This window comes from Andrographis paniculata, unplaced genomic scaffold, assembly GCF_009805555.1.
Source record: "Andrographis paniculata isolate CXL003 unplaced genomic scaffold, ASM980555v1 Contig52END, whole genome shotgun sequence".
Classification (NCBI taxonomy): domain Eukaryota; kingdom Viridiplantae; phylum Streptophyta; class Magnoliopsida; order Lamiales; family Acanthaceae; genus Andrographis; species Andrographis paniculata.
Genome location: NW_026137587.1, coordinates 7071166 through 7096471, shown reverse-complemented (window position 1 = coordinate 7096471; position 25306 = coordinate 7071166). Strand labels below are relative to the sequence as shown.

Sequence of the window (25306 nt, the reverse complement as noted above, 5' to 3'; positions counted from 1 at the left end):
ATCAATATAATACTAATAATTTTTTAATTATTATAGTTATCCTAAGGTAACGTTTGGTACACATAATAAAATTGCAGACAAATGAGAGTAGATAATGAAATTGGAGAGTATGGAATTAGTAGATAATAAGAATTAAGTACACATAATAAATGATTAACCGGGTTCCCACTTATAAAGAAAAATTTTAAGGAATGAAAAATATTTTTGGTGATTTTTTTATAAAACAATTATAAATTATATATGGTGTTTTTTAAAACTATATTTTAGTACAATTTCTTTTAAAAAAGTAAAATTTATATACTTAAACAATAAATTAAATTTAATTTTTGTAAAATTAAAATAATAGAATTAAAAGAAAAGTATACAAATTCAACGGTAAAAAAAAAATAAAAATAAAAAATAAAAAAATACTCTCTCCGTCCACGGATAAAGTATACATTTACTTTTGACGCAGAGTTTAAGAAATAATAGTATTTTAATTATAGTGGGTAGTAAAAATAGTGTAATGACATTTTTGCCCTTGTTTTTTGGTATAAAAGTAATAATGTGATGTAAAGTAAGGGTATTTGTGAAAAAAAAAATGATGTATTTAATGAAATTGTTACTTTGTAATTGGACGTCCCAAAATAGAAATATGTATTCTTTGTAAGTGGACGGAGGGAGTATATTGCAATATCATTTTTCTCAATTTATTTGCATATGAGAGATAAACGTAAAACAAATAAATGAAAATGATTTACTTCTCAAATTCAATTTAACTTACTCAAATACACAAAAGAAATGAAATCATTTTCATTTCTCTTACTTTATTTATCTGTATCAAATACACCCCAAATATTCATATTTATTTTAGAACGGAAAGAGTATTGATTAGTAAAAATATTTTGATATGTTTGATTTATGTTTTTATATTTATATTTTTGGTATGATCATTTTTTTTTTAATACAATAAATTATTTATATATAAAATTAAAAAATAATATGAATTGAATATATGCACAATTTATATACTCCATTCCATCTCAATTGAAAGTATATTTATATTCTACTCGTCTCATAATTAGATATTCATTTGTTTTTTTCAAGTAATTTTAAAAATATTAGTATTATATTGGGACGCAATAGAAATAAAATATAAATAACTAAAATAACCTTATTAAATAGTACAGTTATTAAAAAAAATTGACACTTTGTTATAAAACGGACTAAAATGAAAAAATAAATATTTTGTTATATTTAAAAATATATATATTAATACTAAAATATCATTCAATTTTTACTATTATGTTACACATATAATTAAAATCAAATAAAAAAAAATCAAATTTTTTATATATTTTCATTAACTAAAAAATATTATTAATTCTTAATTTACTAGAAAACCTAAAAGTTTCCTTTCAATGGGATAAATTATATCTTTCAATAATATTTAAAACAATCCTATCATTAAAAATATATTAAGCGAAACAAGCCTTTTTTGGGTTTTAAAAATATACAAAAATAATAAAAACATCTAATAAATTAAGAAAAGAGGATTCTGAAAAAAAAAAACGTCATATTCATTCTAAAAAAATAATAAAAAAGTAAAAAGTTAATTTAAATAGTATTATTTTATTTGATATTTTATAAAACTTATATTTTTATTAATGATTTATAAAGACAATAATAAAATATTAAAAAAAATTGGGTGATTAATAATTAAAATATATAATTTTTTTAGAAAATATTAAATTAAATCATATTTAAATATAAAATATAAATACAAATTCAAATTTTATTTTAATTCAATTTAAAACCACACTCGAATAAATATGAGATGAAACCCCAAAAAAGCACAAATTCAGCAAAAAACCATCGGCTAATACCGTAGAAAGATGAGACAAACCTAAAGGCTAAAGGTTAATCTAAAAAATTACGGGTGAAAATCCAACGGTCAAAACGACGGCACTCATAAAGCGGGACTTTTACGCTCTTTCCTCGCCCAAACCCGCATTTCCCTCGTCTCGTTGTTTAAGCCTCTTGGCCGCCGCCGCCGCCGCCGCCGCCGTCGTCGCCGACTTATGTAAAAGTCAGAACTCCTTAGCATCAATTACTGGTTATTTTTTGTGAAGACTTATCGAGACGGCATATTTTCGCAGTAGTATTATTGTTTACCGTAGTAGCGACAGGCTGGGGAGGGTTGCAGTGGCTATGGTTAAAATGGGGTTGTCTGCTCCGGCGAGCCATCCCAGGCCTTCCCCTTTCTGCCCGACGTATTTCTGGTTTTGCCGTCCGAACGGTCTGCTGTTGTCTCGTTCGCCGGGGATTTTCTGCAGGTTCGGTTCATTTGAGCTCAGTGAGGTTATTTTTGTTGTTCGGTTTCGTTGTGGCTATATTAATTTGTCCGCAGGCGATTCGTTGAGTTTGTTTGAGAGATTTTTTTGGCCAATTGAGAATAAACCCTTAGGGTTTTTCGTTGTCTTGGATATTTTTATATTTTTAGGAAAACATAAGGGCTTGTTTGATTCTGCAAGGATTCTATTTGTGTTTTACTGTGTTTCTTTGTGATTGAAGAACTACTACTTGCATTGTTGCTTATCTACGATGTGAATTTTATTTTTCCTCGTTTTGCAATGCAAATTTTAATGTTGAGTGCAGCTAAAACCTTGTTTATCTGCTTCAGAATTCTGCTTATTTTGCAGTTTAAAAGATGCAGCATCCGAGAATGCAAATGGAGCTCCAAGTGCTCATGTTCTAGAGTCAAACCAGAGACGTGGGTACACGACAATGAACCTGACTCGTCGTAATAAGCCTTATAATAATCATATTGAAATTAAAGATAAACCTGCTACCATTGATTGGCACATAATGAACCCTGGAAATACCGAAGAAGAATGGAACAAAGCTGCTAAGCCAAATACTGCTTTAGAAGAAGAAATTGCGCAACAGGTAATGCTGGGGAAGATAATAACTGTGTATTGTTCTCAAGGTGCACATGATATCTTTGGAATTCTCACTAGATTAGCCATCATTGGTAAAGCTGCTCAAGGGAATGCTAGGCAAGATGATAACTGTATATTGTGTTCTTAAAATTGCACATGCTTTATTTCAATTTTTCACTATATTATCCATTATTATTAGTAAAGCTTCTGGGTGATATTAGAAATTGCTTATTTTTTGCAGTATGAAGGAAAAGGCCAGTGGATCAGCAGCGAGGAAAAGGGATGTATTGAGAATGCTGGCCAACTTGGGTTGCATGGTTCCCTTAACCAAATACCACAAGTTTCACATGGAAATCAAGTTGATAGTAAGAATATATTAGATAGGCCGTTCCTGAATGGTGCACGCCCAAATGGGTTAGAAAAGACGCATCAGGATTCAATAAATATAGAGGATGATGTCTTTCACCTCAAGGAAACTGGCTCCACTGATAGAAAGTCTTTGCCAAGTGAGAGTGTTGGTAAATCTATCGGTGAGGAAATAGTTGCTTCTGAAAATGCTAAACTCCAGAAGAGGCTTATTCAGGTCTATGATAAAGTTCTTGTGGTAGATAACGTTGATGCAGCTAGGCAAGTAGTTGGAATGCTCACTGGTAGATACAAAGATCTCGTTCATGCTTGTGATACAGAGGCATGTATTGTTTACTTGGAAATTGATAAAAATATGTTAGTGCATTCATCTCCTAAGTATTTACCCACTTCCTAGTTTAATGTGTTCTTGTCGAAATTATACAACACTCCTTAGCTCTTTTTGTTCTAACAACCGCAGGTGGCATTTATTGATGTTAAAGGAGAAACTCCTGTTGACCATGGTGAACTTATATGTTTTAGTATATATTCTGGTCCAGAGGCTGATTTCGGTGACAAAAAGTCCTGTATATGGGTTGATGTTCTTGATGGAGACGGAAAAGAACTTCTCAAAGAATTTGCACCATTTTTTGAAGATCCGTCAATTAAAAAAGTAAATATTTTACTGTTGTTGCTTATATAGTGAAACGATTAGTTAAGTGGGGATTGATTTTGATCATAGTCAATTTCCTTGTTTATTTATTTATTATTATTATTTTTTCAGGTATGGCACAATTACAGCTTTGATAATCATGTCATAGAGAACTATGGACTTAAAGTTTCTGGTTTCTATGCTGATACAATGCACATGGCTCGATTATGGAATTCCTCTCGGCAAACAGAAGGAGGGTACTCTCTGGAAGCACTCACTAGTGATCCCAGAATCATGTTGGATGCTGAGAAGGGTCCTGGTGAGATGTTGATCGGAAAGGTATCTATGAAAAATATTTTTGGGGTGAAAAAAATAAAGAAAGATGGATCAGAGGGAAAGCTGATCACTATTCCTCCTGTTGAAGATCTACAACGATTAGAGAGGAAATTGTGGGTTTCCTACTCTGCTTTAGATTCGATTAGCACATTGAAGCTTTATGAAAGTTTGGAGAAGAAATTAAAGAAAACCCCTTGGATTGTTGAGGGTGAATGCAAAGGATCAATGCTTGACAACTACCAAAAGTATTTATGCCCATTTGGTGAGCTTCTTGTGAAAATGGAGACAGAGGGCATGCTGGTCGATCGTACATACCTTGCTGAGATTGAAAAAGTAGCTAAAGCTGAGCAACAGATAGCAGCTGATAGATTTCGAAAGTGGGCATCAAAGCATTGTCCTGATGCAAAATACATGAACATAGGAAGTGATACGCAGTTGCGGCAGCTATTTTTTGGTGGCATACAGAACAGGTAAAAATTGACACTATTCAGATATAAGATATATGTTGGTTAGGCTGTAAACAAGATTGTGTTTATGAGATCATTCTAAATTTTGGTGGAAAACTTCAACTTCGTAGCTTCTTGAGAAAGATTTTAATTTTGGCTAAGTAGCCTTATGCAAGGACGAGAAAAACAATAAATTTAGTTTATAGCCACTAGAGACAACTCCCAGCTAATTATGAAATTAAAGGTTAATTAAAGTGTAGCTTCTTTTGGCTTGCATCACTAATACTGATTTGATGTCATACATACTTGAGAGATCATTTTGCCCAATAAACTTGTCGAACTTTTCTTCTTCTCCCTTCATTGTAATTCTGTGTGGATCGACTCTTATTGTTTTATATTTGTAGGAAGAATCCAAATGAGCATCTTCCAACAGAAAAGGAATTCAGAGTCCCCAACGTAGATAATATTATTGAAGAAGGCAAGAAGAAGCCCACTAAATTCTATAAAATCAAACTGCGTAAGATTGTTGTTGATGACATTCAGGTTGAGAAGTTCACTCCGAGTGGTTGGCCATCTGTCAGTGGAGATGTATTAAAGAGTCTTGCTGGGAAAGTTTCTGCTGACTTCGACTTCCTGGATGAGAAAAACAATGAAGAACTTACTGAAAACGCATCTGATGATTTGTATGTGAACGATAAAGCACCTGCAAGTATCAGCACTGATACATCAGCTTATGGAGCAGCTTATGGTGCGTTTGGAGGAGGACAAGCAGGAATCGAGTCTTGTCATGCCATCGCTGCTTTGTATGAACTTTGCTGCATAGACTCTCTGATATCCAACTTTATTCTCCCCTTGCAGGTTAGTTTCTTCTACAGTTGCCAAATTGAACAAGGAAGTTGCTTATACATCGACAAAATGCATAAGCATATATTGTGCCTATATTTGCAGTTATTGGATTAGGATTATCATATTGTTATGTTTCATGGCTGGATTCGCTAATGGGGATAAACTGAGCATGTGTATTTGGTTCTTCTATGTTGGAAATATTGAGGGTTCTCAAGATTTCTTCTATTGCATTGCACATAGGTGCTCGTAATTTGGTTCTTTCTTTGTTTAGCATCATATTTAAATTCCTATCAAGTGCCCTAGCTAGATGTTTAAGTTCCAGCTAATGCATCAGTTCTTCTTGCTCGCCCCTTACATTACTAAAATTTAAGATCAAATAGAGATTCTGTTGAGTTTTTAATATTTCGCCTACCCTTCGTTACCTCAGGGTACTCAGATTTCAGGCAAGAATGGAAGAATCCATTGTTCGTTGAATATCAACACGGAAACTGGAAGATTGTCTGCGAGAAGACCTAATTTGCAGGTTTGAATCACTATCGATATGTTCTACGGTTGCTCAAAGGCTGTTTATTGCCGCAATAATCTGTGTTTCTAAAATGTAGAACCAACCAGCACTGGAGAAAGATCGTTATAAGATTCGCCAGGCCTTCATAGCTGCATCGGGAAACTCATTAATTGTTGCTGATTATGGGCAGGTAACTTCGACTTTAATTTGTCCTGAAGGATCCATTTTTTCCCCATGTTTGTTTCCAAGAAAGTGTTTTTTTTCTTTTGTCACAATCAGTTAGAACTTAGGATTCTTGCACATCTAGCCAACTGCAAGAGCATGTTGGATGCTTTTAAAGCTGGCGGTGACTTCCATTCTAGGACTGCTATGAATATGTATCCACACATTCGTAAGGCTGTTGAGAATAAAGAGGTCCTTCTCGAGTGGCATCCTCAATCAGATGACGATAAGCCTCCGGTCCCTCTGTTAAAGGTTCGTTAGCTCTTCATCTTCTAAAGTATCTATTTGTCGCAATCGATCTATCTGCTTCCTTTTTATGTTTGGTTGTGGCTAGAAGTAAAATAAATGGCTAAATATGCATATGGGATTATCTAAACTTTAGTATAACATGTGATTCTGTTTGTAAGTCAGGTAAGCTATATGATACATCTTTGAATCAACAGCGAACAATTGCTTTAAATTTCAGTCAATTCTACGTTTGCTTTTTGGTTAATCTTTTACTTTGACCACATGCATCTGCTGTGATTATCTTTTATTATTGTGAATTATATTATCTGAAATTGTATTTCAGGATGCTTTTGCTTCTGAACGAAGGAAAGCAAAGATGCTTAACTTTTCTATTGCATATGGAAAAACTACAGTGGGACTTGCTCGTGACTGGAAAGTACGCCTATTCTTTTTCTTCTTCATTTAGCCTTTTGAGTTGGTTTCGTAGGATTTTACGAATTTTATCTACATCCTTAGGTTTCACGTGCGGAAGCTCAGGAGACGGTCGACCTCTGGTATAGCGACAGAAAAGAAGTGTTGGCTTGGCAACTAGAAAGAAAAAAAGAAGCACATACATATTCACGCGTACACACATTGCTAGGACGTGCACGTCACTTCCCATCTCTAAAGAATGCGAGCTCTGCCCACAAAGCTCACATCGAGCGCGCAGCTATCAATACCCCAGTTCAGGTATCGATTGTTCTAAAATTGAGAGATACACAATTCTATATGTACGTATGTATATGTTTGTTTGGGGGGTTTGGATTTTGAGTTGGGATTTGAATAGTTGTATGATGTGATATAAATAAGTGTTATGTGATGTTTTGAATGTAAAATTGATTTTTAGTATAATATAAAAAATGAAAAATAGGTGTTTGATTTGATGTTTTTGGAGGGAAAAAATGGGATGAATAGTTGAAATCTAATCCAATTCCCCAAACACACACACCCTAACTTGAAACTGAAATTCGACAGGGAAGTGCAGCAGATGTTGCCATGTGTGCCATGTTGGAGATTTCCAAGAACGCACGGCTAAAGGAGCTAGGGTGGAGACTTATACTACAGGTTGAGATTTCATAATTATGAATATGAATCCGGGGCTGGTTTTTCAGCTACATAAATGATTTACTTCCATCGGAACAGGTACACGATGAAGTAATCCTAGAAGGGCCAACAGAATCGGGCGAGGAGGCCAAGTCTATAGTGGTGAATTGTATGTCCAATCCTTTCGATGGGGAAAATTTCCTCCGAGTTGGGTTATCTGTTGATGCCAAGTGCGCTCAAAACTGGTACTCTGCCAAGTAGACAAGGAATGTTCGAGCGAGCATTCTGTCACTTGAAGAGTAGTGATTCTGTTACATTCTATTTTGTTTCGGCATCTCACATGGTGCGTTCAAGCAAAAGCGCCGTGCAAGAAATCGAAATTTTCTTCCAAAGTGAATCTAACAGGTGAGAGTGAGAGTGAGTCAGTGAGTACGTTTTGCAGTGTGGTGTACATATAAGGTGAATCCCTGATGCCCAGAAAGAATGGAATTCTTGATGTCAAAGTAGCAATTTTCTTCTTTACTGATTATTCTCTAGTAACCTACTTCTGGGATTCACTTATTCCCAGTTTTCTTTGTATTTATTTGTGAGTTATCTATCATTCTATTCTATTCTGTGTATAGACAGTGTGATCATTATCATGTTTGTTATTAGGAGAAGCTAAACAATCCACCTAACCATCTCTCTCTCTCTCTCTCTCTCTATATATATATACATGTGTGTGTGTAAGAAGGCTGTGTGCCTGCAGGAGAATATAATTAATTAATTGAGAGAAATTCAAAGTAATTTCTTTACAGATGGACTGTGTCAAATTGAAGCACAAAAAAACCATAAGCCAAAAGATAAACATTGGCATCTGCTCAGATATATCCAATCTAGTGCACTGACATAATAAAGTTATCCATCCTACCATTACCCCTCTCATTTTCGTTGGACATGGAACAATTAAAAAGACAAATCCAACTGATCAATGCAACCTTAAATCAAAACCAATTGTGAAAATAAATAAAAATAAAATAAAGCAATTAGTTCTTGAGATTGGAGTTGGTTGTTAGTTACCTCCCAAAATGCTTTACATCAATTTCCCAAGCAGAACCCAACTGATGCAGCAATTGGTCTGGACGTGATCCTTCCAGAGGATGCTCCACTGATGAACATGCTTCTTGCAAATTCACCAGAAGCTCTCTTCTCACCTCCATCGGAATCCCCAATGCGTCGGGGCCGGAATCGATAACAATATCAGCCAGCTGATACAGGGAAGCAATCTGAGTTTTCAAGACAAATGCAAGTAGATAGAGGTGATACAGTGCAACTGAGGGAAGAAGATAGCTAGGCTAGTACCTGTTGAATCCAATACAAGCATACATTGAACAAGTTTGGATCCACAACCAATCGTGAAATGGCATTGACGACTTCACTAGCCACCTCGCTTGATAGCTGATCAATGACGGGACCGCACCCCTCCATCAGCTTTACTAGCAGGAAATCATCCCCAGTGGACACAACTTCAGTGAAAGCAGACTCTACATCCCCGTTATGAAGCGCATCCATAGCATTGCTCCAAGAACCCCAAAGCGGGTCGCCATCTTGCAGACCACCGTTATCACCTAATGTATCATGTACCATTTCAGGCGCACCCAATTGCGCTCTCCGACTGATTCCACTGTCTCCACTGGCCACACGAATAGCTGCCAAGGTAGCTTCATCCTTTGAGGCTTGCCAGATGCTCCGAGCTGAAGGTCCCTCGCTAAACCTGACAGGCCCAGCTCCTTTTCCCCAGCCTCTCCTTGAGCACCAATGTCCATTTTTACCATATGCATGGAAGTCCAACGAGTCGGCTGGGTTGGATCTCCAAGAAGAGCCCCTAGATTTTATTCCCGAGGCAACGCCATCAAATGCCGGAAGCCTCTCCCCATAATGATTGTGCCCATCACTGCCTCTTGCAAACTTGCCATTGGAATAGTCGGGCAAACCGTTATACTTGCTTAGTGGCCTGTTCGAAGATCCCTCAAATCCAGCGACAGCACCGCCTCCCCTCCAGCCTGATGATACAGATAAATCATGTGCCATGTCTTCGACTACTCTCTCAAGACCCCTAACCCTGCTTTCTAGGGTCAACATGTTGTCATGAGATCCACCCATGAACTCCTGCAATGAAGAATAGTTATCAGGGAAATATCTACTTACGTAATCTGTTTTTTCAGATCACTTAGAATTAAATCCACCTGCAACATATTCATGAGATGAGCCTGCTGCTTCTCCAGCAGCAACAATTGCCTCTGGATGGCCAGCCAATTTCCTTTACCATCCACAAATCCTTCTGATCTACATGAAGCTCTGTTGGAGAACTCTCTCTGGTTACAGTCACTCTGACCACCAATAGTTTCCTCCTCCACGACTTCATGTTTTTCTTTTGAGGAACCATTGCCAGCTGAGCCCTTAGGCCTATCTTTCTGACTTGGAGCTGCACTTGATTCTGAACTGTCCTCATTTTCCGAAATTGAAGAATTGTTGGGTCGGCGAGGAAGGATAACTTCCACCGGGACTGAAACTCTTGCTTCTAGTTTCTGGAAGAACTCAGGGTTCAATTCTTTGTCAGTTAATGCAGGTGCCTTCTTCTTTAATATCCCAACTGCCCTGTCCAAGATATTGTTTCCTGTGCCTTTAGCGTTAGGATCGGTGGGAGATGATCCAGAGGATGAATCTTTCACTGACCTTTTATTTTCTTTATCACCATCATTTCTATCAGACATGTCAGCAGATTCCAAGGTATCACCATCTGAAAGATTGAGGATTAGGACATGCAGCAAGTTGAAAAGAATGTACAAATGTTTCTATATCATAAAAAATGAAACTATAAAAACATTCAACCAGTGCATACCATGAGATGAGGCTTTGTGATCATCTGAAGATCCGTCTTTTCCAGCAGATTTCTTCCAAAGCAGCATAGCCTCAGTCATGCTTTCTCTAACTGGCTTTACCTGTGAAACATTTTGACATTAATCTCAGTCAAGTGAGCTATCAATCTATAAATTCCAGCCCTCAACCACATCTAATATAAGCACAAACAGCAATACACCATGGGATTATTCTCCATGAGATACTAATATGTTTAAATACAAAGGCTGAGACTGAATGCAAAAATGATCTTGACACTTAATGAAGACCGATTTGAGTCGGTAAGCTACATGCCATGATTCAGTCATTAGAGAAACCAGGGCAATTTCTATGAATTTATAACATTTGCAGAGAGAACTTAAAATGATGATCAAGAGAGCATAGTTCTTCTATAACCACACCTTATCAAATCGACAAGCCTCGAGAGAATTCAAAGTGGAAACAGCAACTTCGGATGTTATTTTTCCAGCATACTTAGACAGGACACTTAACGTGTCGGCTGCAGCCTTCCTTGTTGCCCAATCAGAACTTCGAAGACAACCATGAATACTCTGCAGCATTGGTTCTAAATTTTGTGGTGTGATTGCTCCTACCTACAATGTACACAGAACATAATAGATAGATCTCTATAACATCAAAACAACTGCTCTTTGAAAGAAAGGAAGATCCTAAACTCACATCAGTGACAAAGTTATCTTGTTCTCGTCCCCACTAATCTGTTCAAGCAATATAACATAAGCTCAAATTTCCTCCATTTCTCAACGCTTAATATGGTTTATGACATCTCTAAAAATAGAGTGAACCAAAAAATTCCTATTCTCAATAATATCATCAGTTGTGCCATGAGTTCATCTGGACAGAATTCCCAACTTATACTGCTATTTTGAAGCACCAATCGTCTCAAATTCAAAAAGTTCAGTAAGAGCACCAAAATTAAGAAAGGAGTCGGATCTAGATGAGAGACAAACCTGCGACAAACTTGATACAACCTGCAACATCGAAGCTTTGGCCATGAAATTCGAGCTATTCAAGTACTTACAAACCCTAGAACACAGCTTCTGGAAAGTAATCAAAGGTGGATCGGCAGCGCATTCCACCATCTTCGCCCAACACAGCGCCCCGCCGCTTTGCGCGGTTTTGTTATTCTCGCTCATCACCTCAAACAATGGCTTCATGAACAGCGACACGACGCCGTCCCCACCGTTCCCGCCCTTCAAATACAACCCCGCAAGCGAACCAATGGCGTCGCGGCACGCTTCCCGCACGTGCGAGTCGGCGTCCTTCAGCCTCCTCACAATGTTGGCAATGATTTTGGTGAGATGGCTAGCGGCAGGGTCGGTGTGAGCATTGCAGAGAAAAGCGAGTAGCCTTACGCCTTCCTTCTTCACCGCCGGCTTGGGGTCGTTCACGGCGTCGTGCAGACAGTTCAACACCATAGAAATGCCGTCGTTCGACAGCGACTGGATGATGCTCTCCAGGTCCTCGACGGCGATCTGGTGCGTGTCTCGATCGGCCAGCTTGTTGAGCGAAGTGAGGATTCGATGCTTCAATTCGACCATCGCCAGATGCGTCGAGAGCGAGGATGTAGCAGAAACCGAAGCCGATTTCGCTGCGGCCTGCTGGTTCGGCGGTTTCGAGGTTTTTGCGGATCTCGAACTCATCTTCCCGATTTCTTCCCCGGCGGTACCTTCCTGTCAACGGCGAAGGAATTGCATCCGATTCGCGCCGGCGCAGCAGATCGCGAGAATCAAATCGATGTGTTACCCCTGACGATTATTCGAAGGTGGAGTGAGGAACAAGGCTCTTCCATGGAGATTGGAATTTGGGGTTTTATTCAAACTGAAAGTGAACTGAAGGCTGACATGGAAATAATAGGATAGTGAGATCTACATACAAATTTGTAACAACTCCATGGTTCCGAACTCCTGAACACTTTATTCCTGTGGGTTACGCAATGAACGGTGGAGATTTAATCGGGATCTTAACACCAGGACCTTTAACTTTTCAAACCAAACCTAATCCCCGCTCCTCCTGATGAGTTGTGAGAATGATTTACCAGAAATGTATTCTGCTTTACACCAGATGGTTACGTACCGTTCGATGCAGGGAGTTTGCAGAATTAACGGTGTAGATTTTTATGGTTTTTGAGTCCGGGAGCCCTTGAGATTCGCCTCTGGATGCCCCCATGTGACTGAGGTCCCGCTAATGCCATAAAGTTAAGAAATAGTGTCAATTATTACCTTATCAATTGTATTATATGACACCCTTTTCTTTTTCTTTTTTATTTTTTTGTGCAATAAGTTTAATTTCATTTTTCTTTTCAAATTTGCTTATTAAATTCTGTTTATATATAAATTTAAACTTACATGCTTTGTTTGTTTTATAAAATAATTTTAATTTTTTTTTTATATAAAATATAAAAAAGTATATAGTTAATATAAAAATAAAGAATACATTTGTTTGGGGGATTGCATTTGATTTTTACTATTCATTTAATTTTTTTCTCCCAAAAATATAAAATCAAACACCTATTTTTTATTTTTTATATTATACTAAAAAATAATTTTACATTCAAAACATCACATCAACACCTATTTATATCAATCATACAACTATTCAAATTCAAATCTCAACTCAAAATCTAAACTCCCAGACAAACACACCCATAATATATTAATTCTCTTAAAAATATATATTAAAAAAAACACGCCATTCATGTCTAAACAAATTATATATAAATCATTCAAAAAACAATGCACTTGTTAAAAAAAATCAAAATATATATAAGATATAATACCAAAAAATCATAATTATATTAAATATTTATTTGTTTTAGTAATTTTATAAAATTTGAAAACTTGAAATTTTAAAATAGAAAACAACACAATTTTAAACGAAGCCCATTAATTATTTCGCAAGTTAAACTAATCCTAATTTTGGTAAGTATTAAGTGACAGAAAACGGTCAGATGGTTCTTCAATCGGTAGCAGGTCCCAGGACTAGATTGAAATTCGATTTTTTAAAATAGAAAAGGATACCCAATCGAAGGGCCCTTAGGTTAGAATACATTGAACTCATGTCACTATCCTCGGATTGATTTTCAATTTTCAGTTTCGCTTTGATGCGTTCAAATCTGTTTGGTGAGCTGTCGACGATTTGATCTGACTTGTTCTGCATTTTCGCATTCTCTGGGAGGCATTGGATCGAAAAACGGCGATCTTCGCACATTTTTTTGGAGCCTGCTGATAGTGGTTGATTTTGTTTGTGAGCTCCAAATCTCAATGATTGTGTGCTTTTGTTTATGATATTTTGCCCCCGCTTTTGTGCGACTGGTGTGACGATTCGTAATTATGTGTCCCAGGGCGTGGATTGAATGAATATTCGATTTTTCAGTTCGAAATTTTACGATCTTTGCTGATGATTTTTTATGATTAAATATCCTCGCATTCTGTTCTGTTCTAATTGGCTTTTTTGGTTTATGTTTAGTCGTGGTTTTGATGTGATTTCAGTTTTTGTTTTTGTTGTGGATTCGGATAGAGATGGAGCTTATCTCTACTTTATAAATTTCTAATGTTTGTTTGAACTTATTTCGTTATATGCCTGAATGGTCTATTTTACGTGGCTGAGAATTGAGAAGTGTGGGCATGCTTGCTTTTGACGTTTTGTGGTCAGGACAAAAACCATGTGTTGATCTTGAAATTTATTTGTGCCATTTTCAATAAAAGCTTGGATTACTTCCATTAGGAGCTTGTCCAATACCTCTCTTATTAAAAATCTCTTGATTCTTGATCTACAAGATGGTTTTGTATTGTCATTAGGTTTATAATTTTGAATGCTGTAGCATACAATGATTTGGTTTTTATTGTATTTTTTGATGGATGAGGAAAATGAGAAGTATGAGTAATATTTCCATGGGATGGTTCATTTTTTTAGGGAAAGTGGTTTGAATATATGGCATGGTGTGCCTAATTTATGCTCGTCCATGCCCGTCGTGCGATGCTTTAGAATCTATTTATTGTGGCCACACCATTTGTTTTAATGCCATTTCCTCGTACGAACACTGCCTTCTCGTGTGGATGTGGATTTAGGAGTGTTGGCTTTTGAGTTGAATGTCCTTGGCTTTTAAATTTCTTGGAAATTGTAAATCACATGTATTGCTCTCATAACTCTCTATATATACATGCACATGTATTCGAGCTCGTATGTAGAAGGCTAATTGTTTTTAAGATACTTCCATGTTTGATACCTACTGTAGATGGAGCTTGTGAGTGAAGACTGTCTGCAGTAGTCATTTTACTGAAAAACGCTTTTGATGGATTTAAACATAAACTTTTATATATGCATTTCTATTTACTCCTTGATTGTATTGAAAAAGAAGGCTTCCTATCATTTGCTTAACTTTTCAAGAATATCATTTTCTTGAATGATGTTCAACTAAAGTTCCCCATTATCAGTATTTGCAAAATTAGTAGCCTAAAGTGTAAGTTACCGTATTATTATAAGGTGTATGCATTGTTCCATTTTGTATTTTACCTACAGTTGCTACTACACTTACAATGAATAAAAACAATCACCTGTACTCCATTATTAACTATATACATAAACACAAACGACTTACGTTGCACGTGATGTTCTTCTGCAGGTTCTCTACAGTACTCGAAACACTATGGTTCAGACACTAGAATCTATCAGGGGTGGCGGCGGATCTATTAAAGTAGGAACTACTGGGACAATCAGTGCACTGATGTCTCGAGAATTAGACTCCGCTAAGTCTGCAACGAAAGCGCCTTCTTCAATTACCTCTGTCTCTGTTATGCTTGGTAACACATCTCCCAGAAAGCTCAAAACAATTGGCGAAGCTAGCAGCAGCACCACGGGAAGCGTTAAAAATCATAAAAGCCCCGAAACTACAAGGAGAACAAAGCGCCATGGCGGACACACTCATCATATACCAATGCTCACTGCTGATAATATGTCTCTAGATGGAACTCCGATGAGACAGAAGCCCATCAAAAAGGGGCCGAATGTAGTTGAAATTGTGGATCTAAAATGTGGGAATCCCGACAGGAACTGGGTGAACCCCATCACAAACCGTCTGAAAAAACTTGGATTCTCAAAGTTATCAGAGAGCAGCACTATCTAAAATTCCAGCCTCTCGACGTCTGCTTTCAGATTCCTGTATGTAAACCGAGAAAAGGAACCTCGCCGGTTGCTTTCTGCTACTTCTACCATAGAACAGAAACTTGGTATCAGCCCTTTGCTTCCTCTCTTCTTTTTCCTAGTATTGGCAGCCATTGACTCAGGTTTCGGTTTGGAAGATTCACCAGTCGAAGCAACTCCTTCAATTTGATGACACCTGGCCTTACTACCTGACTCAAGCTGATCGAAATAATCCATTTCTTGCATTATAAGGGACCCAACTGTGCCTCTCGTCCCAATAGCTACTGGGATGGTAGGCCTTGCAGCAGGCTTTTCGGGGACAGCCGAGCTGTTAAGACGATGTGTAGATGATGAATGCGAAGTAAAACCCATTTTGGCTCCCAGACTTCACTTCGATGGGATTAGGAACATCTGAAGTTGGTGGTTTCAATCTCCAGGTTTGCTCGAATCTCTTAACCTTTTTGATATATGATATATGATATATATATATATATATGCATGTAGTGTTTTGTGAAAGCTGAGTATTGATGGTAGGCATCATAGGGGTTGTGAAGTGTGGTGATCACTAGATTCATGTGCTGACCTTTTGAATCTCATTTAAGTTTGCTGTCGTCTTTGCGTTGCTGCCTTCTACTTTTTCTATCTTTGTTTCAATTCTTGGTCGATTTTCTGGCTTGGCTACCCTGATTGTTTGTTTTTTGGAGTATATTTGGATTTGATTGAACATTTTAAATGAGAAATAGGATTTTGTTTTAGGGTGTGTTTTTGGTAATCTGTTTTTAGATTTTGTTTTTTATTTTAATTTACATGTGATGTTTCATCAGAGAAAATTAGATTTTTACATACAATTGTGAAGGTTGAATAGTGATGAACACACCCCCTTGTACTTTACGTTGTTGTTGATAGGATATTAAAGTAACAATGACTTAGATGTAATATTGACAAAAATAAAAGAGAGAGACTTGAGATGTTTAAAATGTTACTCTTTTTGTAAATATATGATTTTTTAAAACAAATTTTATATATTCTCATAAAAATATGTTAGGTTCTCCTTTATTAATAATAAAAAAGATATATTATACATATATATATTGTAATTTTCTACTATAAAGAATAAAAATATCAAATATTACTAATCTTATTTTTTTTTAAGAGGGATGGGAGTATGTATATTGGATGGTGTTAAAAACACAAAGAGCCACACACTTAGGGTGTGTTCGTCTGATGGATTTGGATAAAATTTCACTGTTCATCCAAAATTTTATCCCCAAAAACATCAAATCAAACACCTATTTTTCATTTTTTATATTATACTAAAAATTAATTTTACATTCAAAATATCGTATCTATCACCTATTTATATTACATCATACAACTATTTAAATTCAAAATTTTTACTATTCAAATCCCAACTCAAAATTCAAACCCCCAAACAAACACACCCTTGCTAGTCTCTTTAGGTCCACTTATCTTTTAAAATTTACTCATTACGTGTCATAATATATGTTGATTTAGGAGCTAACTTGGCTTTTTATGAACATGGGGATCGATGGTCATGAGAACCGTATGATATTTGTGTTTGATCAATCATTTCATGTGAATTCAGATTTTTCAACTATTTAATTACATTATTAAAAAAATAAAAAATAAAAACCATGTTCCCATTACAACATCACACATAATCTTATCACAGTATTGAACAATTTACATCATATGATCAAATCAACAACAAATCAAGAAATCTTCCAACACAACAACAAGAATTTATGAACAATCCAAAACACTCATCAGCAACAACAATAAATTAAAATAAAATAAAATAAAAGGAAAACCCATTTCCTACTTCAAACAAGAACGCCAAATCAAAGAACTAAAACCCCGATGAAACTTGCAATAACCATCCCCACAATCCCATTGGCAACACTACCGGAGCCCTCATTCTTCGGCGGGGCCGACTCCCCCGACGGCGCGGGTGCCGGGGTGGAACTCGTTTCGGGCGCCGGAGATGGCGGCGACACTTGTGGGGCTGGTGCGGGCGGCGACAAATGCGGGGACGGTGCGGGTGCCGTCTCATTCGGGTTCTTGTGAGGTGACGGCGCCGGCGCCGTCTCATTGGAAGTCTTGCTCTTGCCTCTATCGGCCATGACGACGATGACCATCTTTTCGTTCTTGTGGCAATTCTCGGCGACTCCGCTGATAAAGTAATGCGGCCCGGATTGATCGAATTTGTACACGCTGTGCCCGTCGCTGAACTTGTCGAGCACCGGCCCATCCGTGCTACAGCTTGTGTAGGCATCTTTCGTTACGTGAAGGACCGAGTCGTGATTCCCGTCGTACACAAACACTGCATGCATGCGAAAATCTCAATCGACGATGAAATTATACCAAAAATATAAAATCTACGGAGGCGTAAAACGTGAAACGAACTTACGTATACTGTCGCCGATCTGAAACCGGGTCTTTTCCGCCCATTGATTGTAGATCGGAGTGTTGGGATCGGTCGGGACGGCCCAAGTCCCTTTCGATCCTCCGACCTGGAATTGAAACCCTTCGCCTCTCGAAACCGCCGTAAGGAGAAAGGCGATAGCAGCGAGGAACCGGGTTCCGGAAGCTTCTCGACTCAAAGATGTTCGAGCCATTGCAAGCCAACGAAAGGAACTTGGGATTCGATGAGAGATGAGAGGAGGTATTTATAGGGGAGAATGTATCTAAGTTTGTAAAATCAAGAAGAGAATATTTGTACATTAGTTGCCCCTCTTGTTGGATTAAGAACAATGTTGTTTTCTTAAATGAGATATATAGAGAAGATCCTTTGTATGGTTGATGCTTTGCTTGATCATCTTTTCAAGAATGTTCAAATCTTGCAGTTGAGGGAACGGTGTGTGCTTCCAAAAGGGGGATTTATTTATTTTTTTTTTTTTCATTTTGAGTAAGCAAAACTATTATGTATTTCCACCATTCCAACTATTGGGACTTTCAAGCCCAGTTTAACGTAGACACACAAATTTTTAAAAAATATAATTAGTAAATAATTAAAAGTTTATTAGTAAAAATAATTTTTATATAATAAAAATAAAAGAAAAAGTTATTTTTGTTCCAATATAACTAAAATTCATCAATTTTGTCCACGTATAGAAATCTTATCAATTTTGGTCCCAAATATAATCAAAACTTATCATTTTTTTGTCCAAATATAAATTTTTTTTATCAATTTTAGTCCAAATATAACCCAAACTCATTGATACCAGAAGAGGACAAAGTAGGAGCATTTCAGGGGATCATTTTCCTAGAACTCCATACTTTAGTGAATTTTTTTTTTTTTTTTGCAGTAATGCATCCCAAATGATGTTCAGAACTTGTTTGTACTTTAATATAAGAGATTCATACCAATGTTGAGAAGAGGCACATAATGAAAATAAAGAAACTTTGAAAGACAGATGCCAGGGAATTCATTGCATCTCAATAGGAAAAATGCTTTCTGAAGATTACAGTGGAATCCCTGTTGTCAAAGTGCATGTAAATGGAGAAATGCAGGATGTAAAATCTGCATCGTGTAAATGGAGAAATGCAGAACCTGCATCGTCTGGTTCCTCTCCAAATGAGAACAACCGTCTTTTTTACGGAACAAAATGATGAGTTTTGGTCATATTGAGATTAAGATAAAAAAAATTTATATTAAGCAAAAAAAAATAATGAATTTTGATTATATTGAGAAAAAAAAAATTATGAGTTTTGGTTATATTGAAACAAAATTAATAAGATTTTTATATTCATAATTTTTGGGTTATATTTGGGATAAAAATGATTTTTTTACTAAAAATAATTATTGATTTAACTGCGTGTCATCAAAATGTATGCTTATTTGACTGGACAAACGATTTTAAGAAAAATAGTAAAAATAGAAATATTTTTTTTAGAGTAGAAAAATCTTAGAAAAAATAATATTATTTATTAAAAAAATAAGAATAAATTTAGATGAAAAAAAAATAGAATAAATTTAGGGTGTGTTTGTTTGAAGGATTTGTAAAGATTTCTACTATTCAATCTCATTTTTTTCCCCAAAAAACATCAAATCAGACACCTATTTTTCATTTTTTATATTATACTAAAAATCAATTTTACATTCAAAACATCACATCAACACCTATTTATATCACATCATACAACTATTCAAATTCAAAATTTTTACTATTCAAATCTCAACTCAAAATCCAAACCCCCAAACAAACACACCCTTAGACGATAGCCGATATTTATTTATTATTGGGCCTCAATGTAATGGGTTATAAGTCCAAAAATAGTATATTGGGCCTCAAATAGAATTTAAAAATTATATATATATATTTACAGTAGCACCCACTCTTTGAATTTCCCGCGGATGAAGGCGAGGCGATTGGTCCTACGGTGCCGCGGCAAAGTCGCGGCTACAAACGGCCGACGGCTTGAACCTGCTGTGCGAACTGAATTTCAAGGGAAAGAACCTAAAGATAGGCAGAGATGGAGGATGTTAAGGCGTGGCTAAGCCGCCTATTGTTTGTGGATTGGGTGTCTGGATCATTGACTCCAATATCTAATCTAATTGCCCAACCACCTTCTTCACCTACATCGCCCCTCGCCTGAAAATTAACCTGAAGGAAATCAGGAAATAAGTTGTTGCTCAAATATATATATTATTTCTTTGCCTTCCGGTGTGCTCGCGTTTTTTGAGCTCCAAGGATTTCTGAATTACACCAGCTGTTGCTCTTGAGCAGTTTCGGTTTGCTGAATTTCATCTATTTTTAAGAATAATAGTGTTCCAATCTGGCAGAAATCGCAAAGATGATGTGGAGAGATCCAGGAACTCCAGCTGATGATTATTATCCGGTGCGGCCTGAAAGCACTGACGTTCCGGAGAGCACCTTCAGAATCAAGGTTATATATGTATATTATATGTGTTTCATTAGAATTTTGTAGTTTTGAACTCTTGCTGGCTATTATTACCTTTATTGTTTTCTTTATTTTTGCCAAGAGTTGGGAACTTGTTGCCTGTTTTTAGTTTTAATTGCATCAATAGTTTTTATATTTTGATAGAATTTGAAGAGATTCTCTCAATCAAAATGTTTGATTTTCTTTAATGTAGGCAAGTGGCCTGATATCTCAAATGAGAATATTATTAATGTGTCATTTCTAACTGTTATTTGATTGGGAAATGGTTGTTTGTGTAGGGTAATTTTTTCAATTATTTGTGTCTGAACTCCATTTTGTTAACTGCTTGCATCAAGAAATTGATTTTTTTATCATGAATTTGTCTCAGATGTTATTCATGATTTTTCATTCATCTTTGCTCCAACTTCTAAGATTTTCTGAGACAACATGCAGTCATATATAATTTAACTGATTGAGATTATTGAGAATCGTATTGTATGATTTCGATCCTCCAATAAATAGATGATGATTATTATGATTTGGTATTGATAAAAAGTTGCAAAATGGTTTGCCATTTTGGCTTTTGTTCATGACAAGTGGCTGAATTAGCTTTCATACTCTTCTCTCTTTGTTGAATTCGACAACCTTCAACCAGCCCTGACTCAACTTCATTTCTGACAAAATTAGGCCGGAAAAACCTTAAGTGAGAGAAGATGGAGGGCTGCTTTCTCTCCTGAAGGTCATCTTGATATGAGCAAAATACTCGGTCGAATTCATAGAGGGGTAAGCTAATTTGCATTGACTGCCATTAGTTCTAGCTGCTGGTTTTCTCACATGGTTGGTTATCTTTCTAAAACTGAATGTAGAAGGACAACTTATTGAGACTTGAACTTTTGATTCCTGAAATTACCTGGTTTTGTTATTCCTTAACCTATTATTGTTTGAACTTCCTCTGTATGCATATTTCATCCTTTTTTTCTTTTTCTTGTTTAATTTATTGGTGCATTCTTAGAAATTTACTGTTGCCTGACTGTTGTGTGTTCCATGGAGATGAGGGAATATAGAATGACTCCTTCATGGAGCTTTTGACAAAATTTATGATAACAAATATGATTATTTGTCATTGCTCTTGTCACAAAAACATAGGGGATTCACCCGTCAATTAGAGGTGAAGTTTGGGAATTTTTATTGGGATGTTTTGACCCTCACAGCACTTCTGAAGAGCGACAGGAAATAAGGGAGCACCGAAGGTACTTTTCTTTTATTATCAGGATTCTCCTTCTTGATGATGTTCCTTGCCTTTCAAATTTTGAGAATTATGTAACCTTTTATTTTATTTTCTTTTGGATATCTTGTGTATCACCTGAAAGATGCAATTACAATTCACATCCTTGTTTGAATTAATGTACCTTTCAAGTAATATTCGTCTTCTCTTCAAACATGCATGCATGTTGAACCAAGGCAATAATAACTGCTCTCCAGTTTTTATTTTGAGAGAATTAAAGTGAATTTGATTATCTTTTTCTAGTTATACAAGGCCATATTTTATGTGTTAAACTAATTATCTATCCTTGAATTCTGTTGATCTTTTTGTTGATTTCGTAGTAGAACTAATGCCAATTTTGTGCTCCTTTGTCATTTGTTTCAGAGTGATCAGAATATGAATCTTTAAACCATCCATTTCGTTCATATTTAACATAATTATCATATGCTTCCTGTGTATGTCCAGAGAGAAGTATAAAAGTTTGAAAGCAACTTGTAAACAATTGTTCCCCTTAATTGGAAGTGGAAAGTTTGTCACTGCACCAATAATTACAGAAAACGGAGATACTACTCAAGATCCAATTGTGATTCAGCAAATTAAAGGTAAGAAAGGAATCTACCTGATTTCTTTTATAACAATTCTAGTCAAGGAGTATACTGAAACAGAAACAGCAGCAGCACATTTATTCTTGATGTTTTGATGTTGCATCTTGCAAAAACAGAGGTTGTGGGAGATACACCAATGGAAGATTATCCCATGGACAAGAAGGAAATTGATTGGAAACTCACATTACACCAAATAGGTTGGTGGTTAGTGAATTTGATACCAAAAGCTTCTAATTTTACCTCCCAATAATACAGGCAAACATGATGTGTGTGCATGGGAGAGAGAGTCTATGCATGTTTGTGATTTATCCAGATTTTTTTTTTCTGACTTTCAACTGCTATATTATGGAAGGTCTGGATGTGATCCGTACTGACCGTTCACTGGTGTTTTTTGAGAAGCAAGAAAATCTCGCAAAACTTTGGGATGTCCTATCTGTATATTCCTGGTTCGATTCTGATGTTGGATACGGGCAAGGTTAGTCTCATATAACTTCTTATCATAAGTAGGAAAGACACAATAATGCATTTATGGAAGAGGTCAATGCATTAAAACTTCAACAATGTATAAATTTGAATACTTAATGCACCATTCCTTTTGTATTAGCAACACACCAAATTTATTACTTTGTATACATCTGGTAGTTCTAAAGTGAAGCCTCTTCTGAAACTTTTGCATGCCAAACAGGTATGAGTGATCTTTGCTCTCCAATGATTATTCTCCTCGAGGACGAAGCAGATGCTTTTTGGTGCTTTGAACGCTTGATGCGAAAATTGGTATCATATTTAATTATTCAGTTCATCTGTGATAATAAAGACTGCCAGGATTTCTTATGGTTTGAGGATTTCAAATTCTCTGTCATATCCTGTTAATCAAGAACTATCTCTGCTGCTGTATCGTTGTCATAAACAATCATTATCTTCATCTGTGCTCACGATGTTTATTGTTCATTGTAATTCCTTTATAAGAGAGGAAATTTCAGATGCTCTGGGAGCTCTGTAGGTGTGGAGTCACAGCTCAATTGTCTAGCCATGGTAACACAAGTCGTCGATCCTAAACTTCATCAACACTTAGGTACAATCTCTATTAATCATCGATCCCAAATTCTCGACTTGTTAAGAGCTTCATCATGGGAATGTATTTAGGCATGAACTAATAGTTTTTCTTAAACAGAACACTTGGGTGGCGGCGACTATCTGTTTGCATTCAGGATGCTCATGGTTTTGTTTCGTCGTGAGTTCTCATTTGGTGACTCGCTGTTCCTTTGGGAGGTAAACATTACAATCCGTCGTGCTCTTACATATTCATTAATAGTGTACAACTTTGTCTAGCTCAACAAATGTCCATTTCTTGTCATCATCTTATCTTCTTAACAGATGATGTGGGCTCTTGAATACGACCCGGACTTATTCTCCAACTACGAGGACAGCAGTGATTCCGGCAGCGAGAGACCAGACGCGAACAAACCGAAGCCCAAGTCGAGGAAACAGATTGGAAAGTATGAACGAGAAAACATGAAGAATGGAGCTGAACTACCTATTACAGTTTTCCTCATTGCCAATGTCCTTAAGGAAAAGAGTGCAAAGTTGCTGGCTGAAGCCCGGGGCTTGGATGACGTTGTGAAGGTTAGTTAAACTCACTCAAAAACTAGAGTTACATTTAGATACTTTTTGAAAAAATTATAAATTGAATTCTCAGTAAGTTCGACAGTAATCCTAAGTTAAACAAAAAAACCAATTTTTTTATGTAATATTTTGAATACGATAAAATATAGATTAGTTTAGAGAGAATTTTGAATGAATAGTGCAAAAATATGAAATAAGTAGATAGAATGTTGCTATACCGCTAAGTTCCTAACTAGCGAATCTAACTTTAACTAAACTACAACTACCATACTATACGAGTTTTTTGGCGAATAAATTATTAGTGATTCTATATCGATGAGTTGTTCGTGAAACTGAGAGTGGAGCTTTACGCAATGAATTTACAGATACTGAATGACTGCAACGGTAACCTCGATGCTAAAAAAGCTTGCGCAGGCGCGATGAAGCTTCATAAGAAGTATCTGAAACAGGTGATAAACATTCGACTCATTGTTTGTTAGGATCGAACATTGCATTAGAACAAATATATTGAGCTCTATCTTGTCGTGGCAGGCGAAAAATGCGTGACAGATTCGAACAAGGAACAGCTGCCCTTACTGATGAACCTAACAACAACAACCTTTGATTTGATATATTTATCTGTTGATTCAATCTATGAATATATATGAACGTATCTACGTATGTGGTGGAAATTATGTGTAAATTTGTTTGTAGAAGTTAGAAACATTGGTTTACCGCTCTATGTGTTGCTCCTTCATTAACTCTGATCTTTTGCTAAGTGTAAAAAGGATGGTTTTTGGGGGTGTGCTTGTTTCTGTTTACAATAAATTAATTGCAATTAATGAGTTAATATTAAAAAAAAAAAAAAAAAAATAGATATACCTTGAACTTGAACCAATAACTAGCCATGAGAAACTCTTATCTTAATTCAGCTTTGTCGGAAACTCTAATATTTCTTTTTTACTATTTCGATTACACGTTATCCAAATAAAATGCACTGGCATCTTTGGTTTGAGATTGGAATCAAACAAACCAAATTATTTGAAGAGAAAAATAAATCTGCTTGATGTAGATATAGCCTATTTCTGTTGAATCCTAACACTTTTTTAAAAAATAATTGATTCTGATCTTACACCACTTGTTGAATATAATATCCACAAAACTGAAAATCAATTTTTCATTCAAATATCATGAGTCAAATTTGTAAAAGAAAAACATACTGCTCCATTTATGGGCAAATTTTATTATTACCAAATCAAATTAAAACCTTAATAAAAAGAAAAAGGTC

General features: G+C 36.1%; 5 protein-coding genes across 11 annotated transcripts; 3 read left to right on the top strand and 2 right to left on the bottom strand.

Annotated features, from left to right (window-relative positions):
- Positions 1 to 1954: 1954 nt before the first annotated feature.
- Positions 1955 to 8204, top strand: LOC127254304 (DNA polymerase I B, chloroplastic/mitochondrial-like). Of its 3 annotated transcripts, none has more exons than XM_051279350.1 (14): positions 1967 to 2062; positions 2139 to 2315; positions 2682 to 2928; positions 3163 to 3609; positions 3748 to 3939; positions 4051 to 4724; positions 5105 to 5558; positions 5974 to 6069; positions 6149 to 6241; positions 6331 to 6525; positions 6845 to 6937; positions 7018 to 7230; positions 7516 to 7605; positions 7684 to 8204. In XM_051279350.1, exons 2-14 carry the CDS (start codon positions 2191 to 2193, stop codon positions 7843 to 7845), a joined length of 3081 nt encoding a protein of 1026 aa, XP_051135307.1. In that variant the 5' UTR covers positions 1967 to 2062; positions 2139 to 2190; the 3' UTR covers positions 7846 to 8204. The 3 variants fall into 3 exon arrangements, with proteins under 3 accessions (XP_051135305.1, XP_051135307.1, XP_051135306.1); XM_051279349.1 differs by having other exon boundaries at positions 1975 to 2068; XM_051279348.1 differs by having other exon boundaries at positions 1955 to 2315.
- Positions 8205 to 8449: 245 nt separating this feature from the next.
- LOC127254305 (microtubule-associated protein TORTIFOLIA1-like) lies at positions 8450 to 12303 on the bottom strand. 2 transcript variants are annotated; one of them, XM_051279353.1, is made up of 7 exons: positions 11451 to 12303; positions 10884 to 11075; positions 10466 to 10565; positions 10300 to 10363; positions 9810 to 10221; positions 8926 to 9732; positions 8450 to 8831 (listed from the first exon to the last, which is right to left on the bottom strand). In XM_051279353.1, the coding sequence occupies exons 1-7, from the start codon at positions 12141 to 12143 to the stop codon at positions 8640 to 8642; spliced, it is 2460 nt and encodes an 819-aa protein (XP_051135310.1). In that variant the 5' UTR covers positions 12144 to 12303; the 3' UTR covers positions 8450 to 8639. The 2 variants fall into 2 exon arrangements, with proteins under 2 accessions (XP_051135310.1, XP_051135309.1); XM_051279352.1 differs by having other exon boundaries at positions 9810 to 10363.
- Positions 12304 to 13513: 1210 nt separating this feature from the next.
- On the top strand, positions 13514 to 16581 carry LOC127253977 (uncharacterized). 4 transcript variants are annotated; one of them, XR_007839379.1, is made up of 3 exons: positions 14143 to 14633; positions 15125 to 15728; positions 15801 to 16581. XR_007839379.1 is itself a non-coding variant. In XM_051278811.1 (2 exons), exon 2 carries the CDS (start codon positions 15149 to 15151, stop codon positions 15623 to 15625), a length of 477 nt encoding a protein of 158 aa, XP_051134768.1. In that variant the 5' UTR covers positions 13514 to 13746; positions 15125 to 15148; the 3' UTR covers positions 15626 to 16576. The 4 variants fall into 4 exon arrangements, 3 of the variants coding, with proteins under 3 accessions (XP_051134768.1, XP_051134767.1, XP_051134769.1); XM_051278811.1 differs by lacking the exon at positions 14143 to 14633 and adding an exon at positions 13514 to 13746 and having other exon boundaries at positions 15125 to 16576; XM_051278810.1 differs by having other exon boundaries at positions 14144 to 14633; positions 15125 to 16578.
- Positions 16582 to 17282: 701 nt separating this feature from the next.
- Positions 17283 to 18403, bottom strand: LOC127254536 (early nodulin-like protein 3). Its single transcript, XM_051279682.1, has 2 exons — positions 18074 to 18403; positions 17283 to 17986 (listed from the first exon to the last, which is right to left on the bottom strand). The coding sequence occupies exons 1-2, from the start codon at positions 18279 to 18281 to the stop codon at positions 17505 to 17507; spliced, it is 690 nt and encodes a 229-aa protein (XP_051135639.1). The 5' UTR covers positions 18282 to 18403; the 3' UTR covers positions 17283 to 17504.
- A 1599-nt stretch (positions 18404 to 20002) lies between these two features.
- Positions 20003 to 25048, top strand: LOC127254535 (uncharacterized). Its single transcript, XM_051279681.1, has 11 exons — positions 20003 to 20553; positions 21235 to 21330; positions 21694 to 21797; positions 22277 to 22413; positions 22533 to 22613; positions 22769 to 22891; positions 23102 to 23190; positions 23383 to 23488; positions 23588 to 23685; positions 23791 to 24039; positions 24405 to 25048. The coding sequence occupies exons 1-11, from the start codon at positions 20461 to 20463 to the stop codon at positions 24516 to 24518; spliced, it is 1290 nt and encodes a 429-aa protein (XP_051135638.1). The 5' UTR covers positions 20003 to 20460; the 3' UTR covers positions 24519 to 25048.
- The last annotated feature ends 258 nt before the right edge of the window (positions 25049 to 25306 follow it).